The sequence below is a fragment of the Channa argus genome, chromosome 1, assembly GCF_033026475.1.
Source record: "Channa argus isolate prfri chromosome 1, Channa argus male v1.0, whole genome shotgun sequence".
In the NCBI taxonomy this organism is placed as follows: domain Eukaryota; kingdom Metazoa; phylum Chordata; class Actinopteri; order Anabantiformes; family Channidae; genus Channa; species Channa argus.
In genome coordinates, this window is record NC_090197.1 from 17809341 (window position 1) to 17829454 (window position 20114).

Consider the following 20114-nt stretch of genomic DNA (forward strand, 5'->3'; position numbering starts at 1 on the left):
ATTGATACATTTTTATTACTAAGTTTGCATACATTTATACAGTAGTTTGAATACCATTTTCTCATAAATCTTCATTTTGTCACATATATCATGGTATTTATTATATGTATAGGAACATGCACACACACAATGTTGGCAAGTCGTCTGTTCTTTTCTGTTTTTTGCCACAACCGTTTCACTCAAACCAGGGATGGAAATTTAGAGAAAATGTGGTGATGATTACACAGTAAAAAAAACAACACCATTAACACACAATTATATTCCAATAGATGGATGGAATGGAATCAAATGCTCCCTAAAGTACTGTACGACATGCAGATCCACTTGTAGCCTATGATCCTTCAGGAAAGTTGTTTTCAACTTTTTCACCAGGACTCCCTCAAAAGAATAATTTTCCTTAAAATGTTAAAAACTATCCAGGATTTAATAAGATAACCATTTAGTTTTTTCTTTTATCACGACAATCTAGTTTCCTATCCTGCGACCCTTAAATTGTTCTGACTTGTAGAAACCTCTAGACTTAGAGACACTACCTTACTGTAAAGGATGTCATACTATAAATATCTTAACTACTAGGTAACCTATTGTATTCTTGTTCAATTGTGATATTTCCAAAAATACTGGAACCCTAGTGGAAGTCAAACATTACCGAGACTGTATCTTTTTCCACCCGGGTTAATGTTTTATCCCGGGAGCAAACCTTTGTCTGGGTACCAAAGTGACTCACAGGAAGCGCTACACAACGCGCATGCGCACACGCTTTGTTGTCAACAGACATGGCGCTACGCGAAGGAGCTCTGCGTTTGCACTTTTACTATAACAGACGCAATTTTCTCAAATTCCCTTCATGTGTCAGTGTCCGGTCATTATCTTATAATGAACCATCTAATCCCGCTACGGCCAGTGTTGCAGAGATCACAGATGACCATGTAATCTACACACAACAGCACTTTGCACTGAAGGAATCCCTCAGAAAGGTAACTTTTCCAGAGGTGCTAACAATGTAGCAAAGCTCGACTCGCATATTTACTTTGTCTGGATAGTGACATTTATTTTGACGTAACACCCATTTGACACAGCTTGAAAGCAGCAATGTTGTTGTGCTTAATGTAACTAAAGGAGGCTTTGTAACGTAATGTGGGTGAGAGGTCGCTGTGCCTGCTTTTTATAGACAGTTCTCAGTTGAATTGTGTTGATGTCTTCAGCCATATAGGGTTCACCTTGATAGATGTGTCAGTGCTGGAGTTGGAAGAGGGTGTTAATCCATCTGCACCTCAAATTACTACGCACAAGCCCACTTCCTCCTCTGCTCCCTAGTTTTGGAAGAACGCAGAGGCCATACTGGTTTCTAACACCTCTAGCTTATGTGTTTTCATGAACTATCCTTCACTCCCACGTCCCATTGGGTTAATGTCCGCCCTACTCTTGCCAGTGCTGTACACAGCATTACTCCTCTTGCACTGCGATTACGTAAAACTGATTTAATTTGTCAGCCCACATTTTTTAGATCTGATGCTACAGGGTACAAGAAAGGGTAGTACACCACGTGTCTGTTGTACTAAAATGGTATGTGATTACAAATCGTGTCCATTTAATACTATTTTATTTGTTTACAGTCAAAATGAAAAAAAAAAAAAAGAAAAATCAGTGGTGCTCAGGGGCAGTGCAAGGTAAATGTGGATACTGTGAGCATGGCTTTAGTCCTGGCGAGATCCATTCCAAACATGCTGGATCAGATCCAGAGAAATTTACTTTGGTTTCGTCCAACTAAAGAACATGTGGCCAGTTATAATCAGGCCTATTTTCAAGTTTTTTGGTATAATTTATTCTTGCTCTTTTATAAGCAGGGTTTTTTTTGTGAGGGAACCTGTAGATGTTGTAAATAAGTTGTCTGAAAATGAACATTCAGTATCTTTTTTCTTAGTGAAACAGGGCAAAAGAATGTGGTTCATGTTTAGTAAATAGAGCTTTTTCATATTATATCGTCCACTATCTATTGCAATAAATCCTCCCCTCCCAATCCTGTTTGGATACACCCCAGAACTTTACACATTATTACAAATACACTTAAAGAACATTTAAGTACCTGCAAACACAACAGATATGGTGAAAAGCCAAAGTTGTACAATAGAAGCATCTGAGAAAAAGTTGATTAAGGGACAAACACAAGTTCCCTGTCATTTGGAAGTAGTTGGGGAGCATATGAAATGTGAATCAAACAGATGCAAAAAACCTGTACGAACAAAGCGTGATAATTTTAATTGTTGCACCAATTTAAGCACAAACACAACCAATATGAAGAGGATATCATGGTACATGTTATCACAACACCAGTAGCCAACTCCTTCAGAGGAGTTTGTTTGCCAATGCTTCTCCCTACAAAAAAGAAAATGCCACTGTTTACTTCTGTGTTGTTTATTGTCAAAACCATTATCCAAACCAATGCAAGCTGTTGGCAAGTATTTAAAGGAAATATTCCATTCATTATCTATTAAGCCTATTTAACTGTTTTAGTTTAGTATTTGATGATGGTCAGGCTTAAACTAATGGAACTAGAACAACAATGGTGGTCCCTGGGCCACTGTGTGGGATGTAGTCTCCATCACAAACTCCCTATAAAGTATTTTAAGCCAAACAATGTTGTTTAGCTGAAGTAGATACATTTGTTGTATGTATCAAGAGATACAGAATGAATTTGTCACTGAATCAGAATGAATGTCATAACTCACTTTTCTAGAAGCCAAATATTTTTGTTTGCACTGTGGAGAACTGTTATATTTTTTCCAGGTATTGAGTTTAGCACATTCAGAAGCATCCAGGAAGAAAACACTTAGGGGTTTCTGAGATTTTGAGGACATTATAATCACTGGTGGGAAATTATTGTACTAAGAAAGTCAAAGAAAGTATTAGTAATCTGTGTGACTCATTTTGATATACATTAGTGACAGAGTCTGCAATAACAAAAGCACATGCTTAATTTAAGGGGAGGTAACAAAGATGTGGTAAATATTGGGAAGCCTGTTGTGTGACCAGACGTTCAAAGTATGCCAGGAGGTTTAAAATAAAGTAGCACTGGGAATATTGGGAAGGATGAAAATGTAAAAAGGAAATGCAGGACAATATGTTAGCAGTGCAGGAAGGGGAATTAAGGCAGCTTGGTTTATTAAAAGAATGTAGGGTTCATTATAGAAATTGTTTAGGAAATCCGTTCAGACATTCACAGTGTCAGTGTTTCCACTACAACATTTCTATTAGTAGGTGGAGAAGGCATAGGACCATGATGGACTGTTGTCACTCTGTGTGTGTGTGTGTGTGTTATATGTTGAGTACGGTATTCATGTGCTTATATAAGAATTTTATAAAGGTACTTCCATACCAAGAAGCAAGTCAGGCTTTAAGAGTCTCCCACATGTAACCCTGCCAAGTGTAGTGCATAGATGATAAGCTACTATCATTAGTGATGTCATTAATGAAGATATGGAAACTTCCCCATCCTTTCTAGGAAGAGGCAAGTCATGTGCAGCCTTTCTTGGTTTCAGACAGAGATTTCCTTCCACTTAACTAAGCCATCATAGGCAGGCATGTCTGCTATGTAACAGAACAACACTGAAGCTCTCGGTGCTGTAGTTGTTGTTGCTCAAACGTGTTGGATGTTTCCTGGGAAATTTTATATTTCCAGCTTGTGTGGTATTTTAATTAAAACGTATGAGACAAAATTAACAGATTTTAATATAAACATTACATTAAAACACATTTTTGGTGTAGATTGTAGCATCAGCATCAGCAAGCCCCTCTGGATCCTGAGACTTTGTGGGCTCTTGACTGACCACTTAAGATGCGTTGTTGTCACAGAATGTAAAGTAGGAGTTGGACAAATGATAAAAATAACAATGGTCCATGATAAAATGCTTTGTAGGCACCCCCTTTACCACTTGTGCATTGTCCACATTGTGTGTGTTTTGATATACACTATTTCAATTGTTATTAAACCAACAATTTAAGTTTATGTCCAGCTTAATTTGTACTTTTAACTTCTGGCTGTCGATCCACCACTTAGCATTATCATTGCCACTGTGAGGATATAGTTGATTTTCTTTCATTTATTTCAGAATATTATTAGTTATAGCTACTTTTAGCTTTTGTAAAATGAAAAACCTAACAAATCATAGTGCTTCATCTCATTTAAATAAATTATTTAACAGTCTTGTTAAATATAGTACTAGTATTACTTTCCCTGATTGGAGAAATATGAGACTAATACAAGCAGAGATATTAATTACACAGATAGATATCTTGGTAGAAATGGTAGTAAAATCTCTTACAGCTGAAAAATGTGTTGTCTCATTGTCAATTTCTCTGTCATGTTATCTCTACATAAACACCATAACTTCATTAGAAACCTCATTGTATCAAATCTTGAGTCACCCTGTGATTCCCAGCACTAACCTATAACAATCAACCATTTCTTGCTTCCAGTTAGTTCAGTCTTATTCATGGACTGAGCCTGAATGCCAGAGGGAACGCTCAGACTGAGTGGACATTTCGTAAGACCTGACAGCTCAGTGACCCTGTATTACTATATCATACTTTGGAGATGTGAATTTTCTGTGGAATGAGGCATAGGAATAGTCTACAATAAAATTTTTGAAGAAATGAATTTGTATTGTAGGAGTATCACCTACAACTCATACAACTGTTGAAGGTAGTGTCTGTTTTTTGTTCTGGCAGGGAAAAGATGATGTCCATGTTTTCTCTTTACCTCTTATTTGCCCAAATGTGCCTCTGCCAGTCCATTTTTTTTTTTGGCTGGTTAAAAAGTGCCTAGTTTGGCTGTCTTTTGGAAGTTGAATATCAGTGTGTCCTGAAAATAGGTTTTTTTTTTTTGACTCTAAAAACACAGGCGTTGTCAAGCTAAATGCACATTGTACTTTCACTCTCAAGTGGAGACTTTCCAAAGCTGTGTGAAAGATTGTTGTTCACAATCCACATTACTGCATGTGGCTCATTTAACTGCTTTCATAGGCTGAGGTTAGAATTTAATGATTCTTGTTTTCACTAAATACCTCCTTTTATTAAAATCATTACTTTTCATTAGCTTTCCACACCATTTAGAGCATATTGTACCGAACAGAGAAGCACATTTATGGAGCTGATTGTCGGGGTCTGTTGAAATCATGACCCATTAAAAATGTTTATGCTTTAAAATTATCATTAAACTGAATGTCACCAATAGTAAATAAGTTATACCATAATGTTACAAATCTTTTAGGAAAGGATGTATGTACATTCAGCAAGAAAGAAAAAAGAAAAGTTGTGTTGTATATACTTAAACCTTAATTTAACTATTTACATTGCAGGAACATTCTCTGTTTAGTATCCTTAGTTCCCACAAAACTAGCACCATATGAGCATCTCAATAGATGGCCATGTCTAAGTGCTTCTCCAGCTGTGGACCACTTCCAGGTGCTCCAGAGGAATAATAGCACCAAGGGTCACTCATTCAAAAACCCAGTTGTATCCCGCTCTTCACTCCCTACAGATATTTCTTCATGACTCACAAAACCAGACACTCGTGACGTATAATCAAAATGCACAATGCTGCTTGAATTCAGATTTCAGAGACATAACAAAAGCTGCTGTCAGTGTTGAAAAGATTATATAAAATTCAGTGACAGGATGACCACTTACTACATATAAATGTGTTATTTTATTAAGTTTTATGCCAATTTGCAGACATTAGGTACATTTGCAGTTACTGTGCAAACTGGTGATGACTTATTATTAAAGCCAAAAATCAGCTAGTTTATGTCCTCTACCTCACAGAATAGAAGCAACCTCAGCTGTAGACATTTGTGTGTCAATTCCTAAAGCATATAACAGAGTCAGCCTTTCTTTGCAGGTATTTGTGTATTCCAGGCAGTTGTGGCTCAATAGAAGGATTTTTCTGCTAATTCAGAGTATTCAGTATCAAGCTTTATTTTGCATGGTGGTCTAAAGGTTTTTTTTAACCCTGCCATGATTAAACTTTTGGAGGAAGTGATTAAAATACTGACATTCAAATGCTTGAACGCAAAGATGCAGAATATTGGCTACTTACAGCGCCAGTATTGGGAGTATCAGTGTCAGACCTCAAATGTTATAGACAGTTTTTGCTAAAATCTGATTTGTTTGTGTTTTTTAGCTGGCATTAGGACCGAGGCCAATCCCCTGTGGTCATTCTATGAGTCTGGCACCAGCCAAGACTTCATTATCAGAATGGAATTGATAACCTGACTCTACATACAGGAAATAGTGTGCATAGCATACTATTACTGTATTCATAATTGTCATCATTATAGATTCCCTATGTACAGTAATGCCTTTTTCAGCATGCTTTGTATTATTGATATGCAGTTTAGCTACAGTCTTACTACAGATAGATTAAATAGACCTACGTTGAGATATGCAGAGTACCACATGAAATGTTTTTACACACAACAGTCATTGACTTTACAATACATTTGTATTCTTTTGGTGTTAAGTATGACAGAGATGGAATAGAAGAGCTGTAGTCTGTTGTTAGAATGATAAGTTAAAGACAAATGAACATATGATGTGTTTCTGTTATAGATAATTGACCAGGAGATCAACCCCTATGTAGATCAGTGGGAAGCAGAAGGGAAGTTTCCAGCCCATAAAATCTTCAAAATCCTAGGAACTGCTGGCTTTCTAGGTGTCAACAAACCAGTTGGTAAGAGTGTTTGATTATCTGTTGGTATTCAAAAAGCAACAAAAGTACAACAGATATTTTCACAAACACATTTTTGGGGGGTAGGCTGGCTATTAGCTCCACATAACAGAATTTTGCAAGGTAGAGTTGCCCCCTCTGGTTTGGAAGTTTGGCATGAAATTGCCCATAGGAATTAAAGTCATTTGTATGGTCACCTGTATGGCAGTGCATGCTGGGATGCTACCAGCCCCTGTGACTCGGAACAGTAATTTAACACTGTCCAAATGTGAGTATTTTTGCATTATAAATAGGAGTCAAATCCCACTGACAAGTGCTGCATTGAATCAAATTAGTAGGTGTTTGTGTATTATCTGGAGCGGAGAAATAGGAAAAGCTCTGTTTGATTTAAAGACCCCAACGGTTTTTATTTTGGAGGATGATTGATTTATTTAATTTTTTTATCCTTTTCTTTGAAAGGCTCTAAGGAGACAATAGACCCGCTGGGAATTAATAATAACCGTTACTTCAAGGTGCCAAGCTCAGTGCATATTTGATGTTGGAAATAAACCCTGATTGTGACTCGTAGACACATTTACATTTTAGCAGTTTAACACAGTAAAATAGTTGAGAATAAGTCTAGACATGTCTGTGAGCTAATACTGAAAGTCGACCCTCTTGAACCTTTTTGTCTACCTTTTTAGTTACCCTGGAAATTCCAATTTATTTTTCATACAAATGTAGGCTTGTACTGCAGTCTGCATGATATATGTCCCTTGAATGTGCTTCTTCTATTGCCATTGCAAAAACTCCCACAATAAATCTGTAATAAATGAGAATTTAGAAAAATACTTTGCTTTTAAGATAATATGGATAGAAACCACACAGAATCATAGTTTAAGCTGTGGTAAGAATTCCGCCTGAATCAGGGGATAAATGGGTCAATATGTGTATCAACAGATGCAAGTAACTTAGATGACTCATTCACTGTATGCAGAGTTTCTTCACCTCAGCCTCATTGAGTGTTCATCATGTCTTTAATAGCAGAATTCATGTCCATTTGTTCATTTCTTTCAGGGGAGTGTTGACAGCCTCCCACTACAGTTGGTCAGGTTCAGTAATTCTCCCACTGTGATGATGGGTGCTGGTGTCACAGCAGAAGCCCACAACAGCTGTCGTCTACAGTATAGCCCATATACAGATGTGTACCCAGCTGGAGATGGGTCACTGCTGGGGTGGAGGAGAAAACAGGATACATACACTACAGGACGCACAATATTTTTATTTGTGACATGTGTAGTTTATTTAAAATATGTTTGAGATCAGAGATAGAGTTAGTGATTGTGGTTAGCGTTCAATAGCAGAGGTCTAAAATTTCCCAAAATTCATTATTCCCACAGTAATCAGTTGCCATAATTAAATAGCTTCCTCTTGTCTTTGCATTTTTCTTTTGTTGGTAACATCACTGAGATTACAAAAACTCTTTCTGAAGTTTGACAAATCTGTGAAAAGCAATAATGGACAGTGAGTGTTGGCAAGATGTTTCCATCACAGGTCTGTAGGTCAAAGAAGAGGGAGGGTGAGGGATTTAAAAAGAGCTGAGTATGCAAGACGTTGGTGTTAGTTGAATTGAGGAGTGGCCCAGCAGGCAACTATGCAGATACATACTGTGTTATCAGGTGGTAGATTAGTATGTACAGTACAGGATACAAGCTTTTTAATTCATGCAAAAACAATTTTAAAACAATTTTAAGAATTGAATAGGCACATGGAGGGACCAACGTTGCATTGCACTGTAAGTCTAGATAAGTGTGTAGTTGCAGTTGCTGCAATCAAACATGCTTTTGCTGCAGTCCTGACTAATGAAGCAGACATCCCTAGAATCTGCCTTGGGTTAATTGATTTAGAGGCTTAGATTACACGAATGGGAAAAGGGATTTAAGACTCAATGCAGAAATGATTCATTGGGTGGGATGAGAGCTGCCCTCGCCCACGAACAAGTACAGTCTACTACATGAAATACAATTATTTTAGCAGGAATTGTGTTTTAATTTGTCTCTCTTTCTCTGCCTCATCAACGTATTGTAACTGCTTTTGGGCTCCTCTGTGAGCAATGATAAATTTAAATCTGGGAAAGAAGAAAAACGGAGAACTGCCAGCAGAATAAACACTTTTAACACAGTTTGAACTTTAAATTGTATTGTGTTTAAAACTGGAAACATTTTTTGCCTGCATACACCTTTTAGAACCCCATTCAGCCCATAGACAAGAAAACACAGCCCTCATTTTTACCTTTTCCATGTACAAGGAAAAGCATAATTACTTTTCAAAACATGGGAACAGGAAGTTTTCCTAAAGCAGCTATGTTGAGAGAGAAGACAGGGATGACCCCCGGCTCCCATCCTGTTTTCCTCTGTTCTGACAAAGAGATATCTGCAGTTCACACCATGGCCTTGTGTCCTGCCTGACAGACAGAACCTGGCAGCGTGAAGAGTTTTCCTTTTAACCGACTATTTTTGATATTAAAGTTTGGATGAATAACCTTGAGGCGAGAATGTATTTGCCTGTCACCTTTCTTACCTTTTGTTCTGCGGTGATACCTCGATGAATGTATCACAGTGGCTAGTTTTTCCATTCAGAAACACGACTCAGTAACTTTTTACATTTTTATGCCAAGTGACACTGCAGTAGTGATGCACCTGTCAGTTCAAACTATTTCACCATAATTACACATCATCATTTTAGTAGTTCTAAATGAGTAGTAGATTTCTTTTACATGAATCCATTTATCACAGGGACTCCTTGCACTTTTTTTATGTTGTCATCCTTTCAAGTACAGGAAAGACAAAAAATACTGCTATAGAAAACTATAGTATGTTACTTTCTTCAGCATTGCTAATGTCTGCATGTGCTGCACCTGGCAATTCTCTCATTCTTAATTCTTCAATATTTGCTTCACATCTCCACCCGATGAGAACCTACGCTGAGGATTATCAGCTGTTCAGGACGACCATATGTGCATATGTGACAGGCTTCTGTTTGTTTTTCTTCTGCCTGCTTTTTCAATAAGACGCCATGCTGTTTTGTTTAAACTGGGTAAAACCTCAATGCTTTCCTACCTCCACATTATCCACGGCAGGGTTTCCAATGCTGAGAGGGTTGAGACTTATCGCTACACAGCTGCACCAGTTTCCTCTTATTTTTGGCTCCCTCGCTCTCCAGTTTGCTTGTACTGCATTTATTTAGCTCTTTCTTTTATTCTGGCTCTCTTCCGACAGTCTGACAGACTGTACTTTCCATTATTCTATAAGTAGTTTGACAGGTGATATGAAACATTCATATTTATTGTCAGTCAACGCGAGTGTTCATCATCCAGAGGTTGGCATACTGTAGTCATGAGAAATTACAGTGCTGAACATTTCACAAATGCGTACTGCAAATTATCATCAAGAGATTTGTCATAAACTGTCAGGTTATACTTACAGCAAGAATATTTGTTTTCATTTTGTTTCATTATGGATTTGGATCTGTGTATGTTTATAACAAATTACAGTATGAAAGCAGATACGTAAACTAGCTAATTCCTTTAGGGAGCAGAAATTTGGCTTTTAGCATTAAGTACATTAAGTAGCACAAAAATAAGCTTTTTCTTTCACAATGGATGTCGCAACTCATGATGAAAGCCAAAAGGAAGGTAAAGAGATGGCTCTTTATGAGGACTGACAGAAAGTAGGATTTAAACATGCTTTATAATGCACTGTTCAACTCCATTAAGGACCTAGGGTCTCTGCAAATGTCTCCACTGCCATCCAGAAGGACGTAGACAAACATTTTTGACTTTTTCAGTAAATGGGTTGTTTAAGAGATCGGAATCAAGCTTGATACACTATGGAAGAGAGATGAGATGACACTGAGATGACAGTGACCTTTATCTGCAGTGTGCGACTGATTTCCCAGCAGGGCTTTTTAAACGTAATTACAGATTAGCGCAATTAATGATGACATCCTGTAATTAATTTTAGTGCATGCACTGGTGCCTGTGAACTTGTTCAGAATGTGATGTGTATATATATATATAAATGTGTATTGTGTATATGTGCAGAAGCATGCTGGGCGTTAATGTTATTGTAACAGAGGACAGGATGTGAGACAAGGAAAGCGGGTTTAAGGCTTGTTTAGGGTGGCTAATGCAGCGGAGGGGTATGTTTATACAAATGGATATCAGCAGGACACTAGTTCCTTCCTTTTCCAACTAAATCATAAAACTCCACCATCAATTTTCAAATGTACATAAATATGGACAACACTAATCTGTACACAAAGATCCCCAGTAAACTGTCAGCTTTGAACAGTGGTAGAAGTTAAATAAGTGTGTGTTTGTTTCTGTCAGAGTATGGAGGCTTGGGGCTTGACTTCAGCTACAGTGTGGCAGTGGCAGAGGAGCTGGGAAACATCCGCTGTGGAGGCATCCCCATGGCCATCGGTGTACAGAGTGACATGGCTACACCTGCACTGGCCAGGTAAGATTCCTCTAGTACATGACAGGGCGATATTAGACTGTTTGAGAAATTATTGCATTAATACCCAATTTAGGTGGGTTCACTATTGTCTCCCAACAGTTTCTGCCATTGCTTTCCATAAATGCACATTTGGCATGTGTCACTGACCTTCCTCCACTTCTGTCTTTTCTTTTTCTGGGTCATATTTAATCAGTGATTCATGCATCAATGTGTTTTCTGTTGTTTTTTTTGTGTTTTGTATTTTTTCCCCTTTTTACACCAACACTAGAGCCACTCGTATCAGAGCTGGAGTACGTTTTCATGTTTTTCTTGTGTTGCTACCCTGTTTATCCTGTTAAAAAGTATGTTGTGTTTGACGTCAGAACCAACCTGTTAAAATTATGGAACCTTTTCTAGCATTTTATTCCTTATTTGGTCTGCTTTCTTTGGTTAGTTTGTGGGTGTTTACATAGTGGCAGTGATCAGGCTGCCCTACAGTGGGTGGCACTAATGCTTGCGTTTCACTTCCAGCTCAGTGGCTGCAAAGAAACAAAACCAACTGACACTGAGCACACCGCTTTAACTGCATTATGGGTAATACATCTTTTTATTGAACCACAAGGTCAGTGATTCGATCCCCGGTCCCGGCTAAGTGTCTCTGGGCAAGGCACTGAACCCCTAACAGCCCAGCTGTGCAGTGCCGTGTAGAAATTGGGGAGGGTTGCGTCAGGAAGGGCATCCGGTGTAAAAACTGTGCCAAATCAACATGCAGACAATGATCCGCTGTGGTGACCCTGAACTCACAGGATAAGCTGAGATCACACACACACACACACACAAAAAAAATAATATATCAAAACTTTCAGGCTTTTGATTCAGTGGTTTTGAAGCCTTTTACAAAGTTACTCCACCTTAGAGGGTAAACATGTTAATGTATATGATAATTGTTTGTCTCACCCATATAGGGCCTTGACTTGTTGCCTTATACCCTCCTGCTGTGAAACAGCTAGAATCTCAGGGGCTTAATTAGGGGATCTACGCTCACTGAAAAGTGGTTTCAATACTAAGAGAGCTGCAAAAAATAAAAAAGCCACCCACTGTTATTTTATTTCTTGAAACACTGCAGTGTCTTGTAAAAGCACAAAACGGATCATTTTGTCTTGACACAGTCCCATAGCGAGCCGCCACTATGGGTCAACCTGACCCGGTTCCTAATAGAACGCTATATAAACACCCACAAACACGTCTTTGTGTGTGTCCAGGTTTGGTTCAGCTGAACTGAAGAAAGAGTTCCTCGTTCCCACCATTATGGGGGACAAAGTGGCCTGCATCGGAGTTAGTGAAGTTGGAGCTGGTTCGGATGTCTCTAGTGAGTTTCTCGTTTATTATTATACAATTTACTGTTTTTAGGTGTTGTAGGACCATTTCTTATACACTTATTTCTTATTCATTATATTTGAAACCTAAAACATTACGCATGTTAGATTTGGTGAAATCCTTCTTTGAATTAACTTTATTTACTTTCTCTCCAAATCATTCAGGTATTATAACCAAAGCGGTTAGGAAAGGGGATGAATATGTGATCAATGGGGGAAAGATGTGGACCACCAATGGTACCCAGGCTGACTGGATGTGTCTCCTTGCCAACACCAGTGATGGGCCCCCACACAGGAACAAATCTCTCATATGTTTGCCCATGAACCTGCCAGGTGGGGGTCAGGTAGTTATTTATGAGACCATTTTCCTACAAAAGTGGAAGGTGTTTTTCTGAATATGGTGTAACTAGCCTACATAAGATTCTGCTACATTAAGAAACTTCGTCTTTCTGACAAAAAGACAGATGATCTACTGCAGTATTGATTTTGTGCGTCACTTTAAATAGTGTGTTATTGGTGTGATTGTGCCAAAAATAGCGTGACAGCGTGAATTTCCTGTTCTTTCCACTGTAGGAGTACACATTGCCCGCAAGATTGATAAACTGGGTATGTGGTCATCAGACACAGCTGAAGTGTTTTTTGATGATGTCCATGTACCCTGTAAGAATGTCATTGGGCTGGAAGGCATGGGCTTCACCTACCAGATGCTTCAGTTCCAGGAAGAAAGACTATGGGCAGTGGCCAATAGTGAGTAAGCCCTTGCTTAACCAGCTTCATTTCTTCCTCTCCCTCAGTCACATCCAGTCCTCAGACGTCATCTTTTCTAGTTTTATTAACTTTTTCACTTTATCCGTCACTGTCATGCTCACCTTTAGCATTCCCCACATTTCCCCACATTTCCCCAAATTTGACATTGAGTAACAATCTTGAGTCAATATTTTATTTCACAGAAAGATAATCAAAAAGGATTTAGTAGTGATTCTACTTGAATCTCTCTGGCTTAGTAAACTTCATCAAATTATAAATCGGACACACAAACAAGAATCTTCTCTTTTTCGCAACAATCCTAGTTGTGACCACTATGGACAACATCATCCAGGACACCATCCAGTACACACGGCAAAGGAAGATTTTCAAGCAGCCTGTCCTCTACCACCAGTCGGTTCACTTCAGGTTGGCAGAGTTGCAGACAGAGGTGGAACTGCTTCGCTCCCTCCTTTACCATGCTACTGGTAAGGTCACACTACAAACGGAAATTACATAACAAACAACTGATTGACTTGGTTCTCTGGTCTGCATCTAGTAATATTTCTTTACGCATCACCAGTCGGAAACCTTATTTAGTTTGCTAAAGTGTTTTTATTCTAAAAACATGCACTCTTCTAGATGTTTAGATTTGCAAGTGGAGTATTTTTAAGAAAATCTCACCCAGTGAAAACAAGCAGCTGCTCTCATGGGACTTCATTCCATAGATAACAGTGATGCCTATATAACAAAGGCCAGAGTTGACTCAGCGCAACAAGAATGATGTAAAGGCCAATGTAGTCTTGGGTAACTGAGTGGCTTATTAAAGAATGTTTGATTTTTAAACATTATTTTACAGTCATTTCTGTCTCACAATCTAATTATACAGTATTAGTTCAATGGAATTCATGTGAATCATGAATCAGTGAATCAGCCGATTGTATTTAAGTAAATCAAACAATGAACCTGATTCATTTTATTTTCACTAACAATCAGAATTTACAAGATAACATCTGTTTAGTTCACTGCCTACTTCAGTGATCACGGGAATCAAACCATCGACCAAACAGTGGTCTTGCCTGGCTGATAAACTGGAAATTTCCCAGATTTAATACAACCTAGTGCCTTACACTGTATTGTTCATTGTATGAATGTAGGGGAGCAGCTGTTGGGCAGGTGTCCAAGGTGTTGTGGTTTTCTCACCCTCTTTCTAACAGCATCTGTGGGTAACAGTTTTAAATGATTTTATCTAAGCCCAGCTAATATCAGTTCAACTCAGATTTCCATACCCACAAACCGATCAAAGCTTTTTGCATCTGTTTGGCATTGGCAGATGACTACACAGCCTTCTCACACAGACACACAAATATTCTTGCACATTAAAACTGATAATCATGCAGCTCGCATGCTCCTCTGGAGGGTACCTACAATAGAGGCACTGAGACATTGCACTGGGAAATGGTTGGAATGAAAAAAACACTGAATCAGAGCCAGCCACAGCCACTCTGAACAACATTTGTTTAGTCTTTGTTTACATCTCCAACTTTTTATCATTTCTATCACGTGGACATTTCCTCACTTTTCTTTGATTGTGTTTATACTTCTGCCATTCCTGTTTTTCTTGCAGCATTGTACATTAAAGGCAATGATGTCACCAAACTTGCATCAATGGCCAAATTGAAGGGTGGCCGCCTGGCAAGAGAATTGGGTGATGGCTGTCTCCAGTACTGGGGAGGAATGGGTTTTACCAGTGATGTGCCTGTCAGCAGATTTTACAGGTGAGCCTGAATAGCACCACAACTGAAAGCATCTAATAATGATCTGGTTTTAAAAGGTTTTTTTCTCTGCTTCCCAGTTAGTGTATGAACCATACTGATGTGATTAAAATTTGTATTTTCAATTACTGGCACATCTGTGCACTTGGTTCATCTCATAGGAGCAGCAGCTGCTATTACTTGTTGCTTGCCAACCCTATTTGTATTTGGTTGCAAATTATGTGCACTTTGGTGATTTCTATAGTAACAGCAACCTTACCAGTTGCCAGGAGCTTGAAAAACCTTAGGGTCATTGTAGTATAAAACGTGTATTAAAGTTAGAAACAGACTAATTGTTGGCTTTTATAATCACAGAGCATGTGATGAAATAATTCTTGAAGATCTCTCAGCAATTTTTTACATTGTGCTGACATCTAGTGATGGGGCAAATAATGCAGCTGAAAAAGGCTTTTGTACGGTGGCCCTATGAGCTCATTGCCTGCAAATAGAAAAAAAACACAAACAAAAAATAATAAAAAAAAACACTTAATCAATATGACAAAACAGGCACAGCATTAAGAAAGGTGCCGCAAAAAGCCACAATGCAACCAAAATGAGAAATGTTGCAAAAGCAATAATACAACCAGATGACGAAATGGGCCGCAAAAGTGCAATCGTTTCTGTTGTGTTGTAGCATTTTGCAGCTCGTTTATCAATTTGTTTGCGTTGTGGCTTTTTTCACTTGTGTTGTCAAATTGATGGGGTTCTTTTCTCAATTTGCAGTGCTGTGAGCTTTCAGGGACACTGTAATTTTAGGACTCAAAAAGCAGCTAGTCAAAGAAATCTTTTGAATACACTACATATGTCAGGAACCTTAGTTTGCCCTAACTCTGTTCTTTCCACAGGGATTCCCGGTTATTGTCGATTGGTGCAGGAGCTGATGAGGTTATGCTGGCAATCATCTGCAAGTACATGGACACACTACCCAATAAGTGATCAATGCCTGACCTTTCGATTGACAGCTTTGTTTATCATGAGCTAATAAATCACAGTAAATTAAAAAAGATAACCTAAGTGCAGTTCTGATAAGTTTAAAACCTATTCAAGGGAATTGGATTGCTTTCATGACAGATGTAATTTACATACCTTATTGTGCTATTTGTAATATTCTGATTTAAATATTAATACCTTTTTTAGAATAGAAAAAGCTAAATAATGTGCATAAAATGACTTATCTACAATAAATATCCAGAAAGATGTGGGTTGTCATATCAATTATACTCACCTTTTAGTGCACTCTATAATTTTGTTAATAACATGGACTCATACTGGTCAATTCAGAGCATAAAATTTATTGACTTTATTTACATTAAGAAACATTTTTACAACAATGTTAAAGCAATTATGATGTACATTGCTATTTGTATGGATGAAAAATGCAGTAATATATTAATTCATGAAAAGAAAACAATAGATTTGTTTCAGCTAGCATTCTGTAGCCCAATTACTTTTTAATACAATTGAGGCTGTATCCACAGATTTGCCTTTTTAATAACTGATTTTATATAGCTCACTACTGATACAGTAGTATTTTCTACAGTGGTTAAAGTTTCATGTTCTGAATTCACTTTGCCTAATATTTATTCATCTGAGACTTTCTGCACTTCTTTAAACCAAGTTTATCTTTTGGGACTCCCATCAGATACCACCATTAAAAGAGGGATTTCAGGACTTTTTAAACTTTTTTTTCTATGGCTTTAGTTTAGGGTGTAAATGTACATTAATGCTTTTAAACTTCCCTCTAAATTACCTATATCAAAATATTTCTCTGCTTCTAACTGAAAAGCTCCTCTAGATGACATCAACCAGAGGGGTTTGATTGTCATCTGGGGGAGCTCTGGGAAAACAGGACAACCATAACTACAAACTCCATAGTATGAGCAACGAGATGACATAATCTTAAGGTTTCTCCAAGTTATGTCATCTGGAGGCATTTTTCAGCTAGAAGAAGAGAGATGTATTAATACAGGGAAGGCAAACGGAACTTTAAAGGCATTTACTTACATGAACCACCCAAACTAGAACCAAATGAAGCAAACTCAAAATCGGTGAAGGCGTTAGCCATTAAATCGATCTGAGATTGCTGTAAGAAATGCCAAGACTCCAGGGCACCTGTAAAGGCTTAATTATACTTAATGTGTCCAGAGACGGACACCACATAGACTCTCAACAGAAAAGTAAACCAGCTGCTAGTTTCAGACATCGAAGGAACGTAATGTTTATGTTCTTTCACTTTTTCATGTTGTTCAAACCAGAAAAATAAAGGAGTTCTTCTCCTCATATGCTCACATTTCGTAGTGAGCATGTGTGGAACAAGTTTGTGTCTGTATCCCCCGTTGTCTTATGCATAAAAGGTTGTGTGTCCCCTGTCCCTGGTCATGTCTGGACATAGGTATGTGTAAAGTATGACTGGGCCTTTTGGGCTGGACACAGCCATACACAGAGTATCTATCCAAACCCTAGCACTTGATTGGTGATGGAATTTATGTCATGGGTACAGACACGCAAATGCATAAAGTATGATTAGGCCTTTATTCTGACACACTGAATAAATTCCTGTCTTTGCTCATCGTTGTATTAGTCTAGTGTAGAGATTCATCCACATGGCAAAGACGGGGGGGGGGGGGGGGGGAATATGGATTAAAAGGCCAAGTCCATCAGAGTTTTCATCACCTCAGCTTAATAAACCAGTACAGCACAAAGAAGACGAAAAGACAGAAGAGGAGCATGTAGCACAACAGTTTGGTTTGACTGCCTCTGGACAGTTTCTTTACTCTGCCAATGGTGGCACCGAGGAGACCACCTGATGAGTCAAAGTCTGAGTCCTAGTTTACAAAGGAAGATTTTAAAAAGTTTAAAGTTCACACAGGCCAACAATCAAACATACTCAGAGATGTTATTGTGTTATGATACTGTATTCAAAGTACAGTTGTGAGCCGCCTGTATTTATAGTACTTTCTTTTCACTCCACTACATTTCAGAGATGAATACCATGTTTTTTTACTCAGAAATTAGCTTTAGCAACTATATATTTAGCAAAGTCCCACTTAACATGTTTTGTTGATGATGAATGCATACAAGACAATGTTTCACTATAGGAAATGAAACTTACCATATCGGATAGCATTGTATTCTGGGATCTGACTTCCGTTCCAATGTCGATAGACAGCTGTAAATATAATGTATTAACAAATAAATATCAATAATCTGTACCTTTACAACAAAAGCGTTCGCATTTGCTGGACATGGAAAACGACAACGTTCTCAACGTGAACAAATAGAAACACAACATTATTCACTGTGTCTGTGGTGTTTCCCTTTTTTTTTTTTTTGGTGGCAATCGCCAAAAAAAACAGCAGGATGGCATATTTCCATAAATTACTTACGCTTTTTAATGCGCTGACTTTAGCTCTCAGCCCTTCCTGAAGATGTTCATTTTCTTCCTCATAGACACTGTATCCACTTGCTACATAATTCCCAGAGCCTCCTTCACCTTAAATGAATAACCACAGTTACTAGCTAATGTTACACCCTTGCTTACCTAATTATTTAGTAATTGATTCTGTAATATAACCTTGGAATAAGTGAATAATCCATAATTACTGAGATGAATAACATGAATTCACATATCTTAGCAACAACGTGGACTAACCTAAGCTAACTGACAACAAAGCTAATTAAAATTGTAAAACTGAATTTGAATGAATTAGATTTTTTTTTACCCAAACCGGCGCGCCTCATTTTAACCCACGTAGGATAATACTGTCTAAAGGCGTCTGTAGTGTGAAAGAAAACAAACTTAGTCCATATGAGACAGAAATGACAGTTATCGGTAAACGATTAACGCTAGCTAACAGTACGAGCACGTCAGCAAACGCCACGACACCATACGGTGGCCGACAAGGACAAACCTTCCCAACAAAATCTCGAATGGCAAAACGACTTTCACAAAATATAAATAAAACCTGTCTGGGCACTCTCTTTTAATTCCATAATAAATTTTTAACGCCAAACTTGAAAAAAAATAATAACCTAAAAACAGTGAATTTATCCAATACAATGTAAACCATGAAATGGGTAATAAAGCAAATGGATAAGACTAACTACCCCATCAGCATCCTGTTACTTAATATATAATTATAGATAGAATTTTAGATATATAATTTATTTCTACACAAAAAATGCTCAGCCTCAGCAGGCTGAATAGGTGCAATATAGAAATTTGTCAATAGGTCAAAGCTTATTCAATCTTTAATTTCTAACCTGCAAAGTCAAAAGTATCAAATCATCAATCCACCCATTATCTGTCACCACCTAACCTATGTGGGTTGCAGGGTATCATATCATGTTTACTTTATTTTTTTAATAAAATCCCAATTCCCATTGTTTTTTCATATGTTGATGACAATATCAATTAACTACATTCAAATAGGCTTCATTATGTTTTGTACCACTCTTTTTACTTTGAAATAATGTCTCATTCCATAAAGTTATTAAACATTTTTTAGTTAAGAGACTCCATAAATAATTTATTGTGTGTGTGTGTGTATGAAAGAGAGAGAGAAAATCAAAAAACAACGTAATTAAGAAAAAACACAGGAGGCTGTTTTTCCTTGCTTCACACACATCTTTCAACCAGATCCAGACCCAAAGCAAATAACATCAGTAAGTTGAGTTCTCTTTGTTCCGAAAAAAAGATCATTATAAGTAGGAAAATGCTATGATTTTCCATTTAGTGAAATGTGACCACGAGATAAATACTGTATCTTTTGTGGGTTTAATAACAGAGATAGCTGACACATCCATCTGTGCTGTATAGCGCAGAAGACAGTTTCTCAATATTTCCTAAATCCTAGAGGTGCTGTTTAGCAGTGATTAGCTTTCCACATCCCCACATATATCACCCATTACCTAACCTTGTGACAATATTGCAGGAGACAGCTAATATGATATATGAGATTTAAATGACTTTCAT

At 37.8% G+C, this 20114-nt stretch overlaps 2 protein-coding genes across 2 annotated transcripts; one reads left to right on the top strand and one right to left on the bottom strand.

The window, feature by feature from the left end:
- The first annotated feature begins 738 nt into the window (after positions 1–738).
- On the top strand, positions 739–16336 carry zgc:85777. Its single transcript, XM_067503576.1, has 9 exons — positions 739–977; positions 6610–6730; positions 11097–11226; positions 12468–12574; positions 12747–12914; positions 13155–13328; positions 13652–13813; positions 14953–15103; positions 15985–16336. Exons 1-9 carry the CDS (start codon positions 777–779, stop codon positions 16073–16075), a joined length of 1305 nt encoding a protein of 434 aa, XP_067359677.1. The 5' UTR covers positions 739–776; the 3' UTR covers positions 16076–16336.
- A 79-nt stretch (positions 16337–16415) lies between these two features.
- bet1 (Bet1 golgi vesicular membrane trafficking protein) lies at positions 16416–19024 on the bottom strand. The gene is made up of 4 exons (XM_067503588.1): positions 18862–19024; positions 18526–18632; positions 18252–18308; positions 16416–17964 (listed from the first exon to the last, which is right to left on the bottom strand). Exons 1-4 carry the CDS (start codon positions 18878–18880, stop codon positions 17809–17811), a joined length of 339 nt encoding a protein of 112 aa, XP_067359689.1. The 5' UTR covers positions 18881–19024; the 3' UTR covers positions 16416–17808.
- Between the last annotated feature and the right edge of the window lie 1090 nt (positions 19025–20114).

Excerpts from the sequence above, each read along its gene's own strand:
- zgc:85777 (XM_067503576.1), top strand. The coding sequence starts at position 777 with ATGGCGCTACGCGAAGGAGCTCTGCGTTTGCACTTTTACTATAACAGA. Across the intron at positions 6,731-11,096 it reads AGGTGTCAACAAACCAGTTG|AGTATGGAGGCTTGGGGCTT; the intron begins GTAAGAGTGTTT and ends TGTTTCTGTCAG. Across the intron at positions 12,915-13,154 it reads TTTGCCCATGAACCTGCCAG|GAGTACACATTGCCCGCAAG; the intron begins GTGGGGGTCAGG and ends TTTCCACTGTAG.
- bet1 (XM_067503588.1), bottom strand. Across the intron at positions 18,309-18,525 it reads AAGTCAGCGCATTAAAAAGC|CTGTCTATCGACATTGGAAC; the intron begins GTAAGTAATTTA and ends TTATATTTACAG. Across the intron at positions 17,965-18,251 it reads ATACAATGCTATCCGATATG|GACTCAGACTTTGACTCATC; the intron begins GTAAGTTTCATT and ends TTTGTAAACTAG.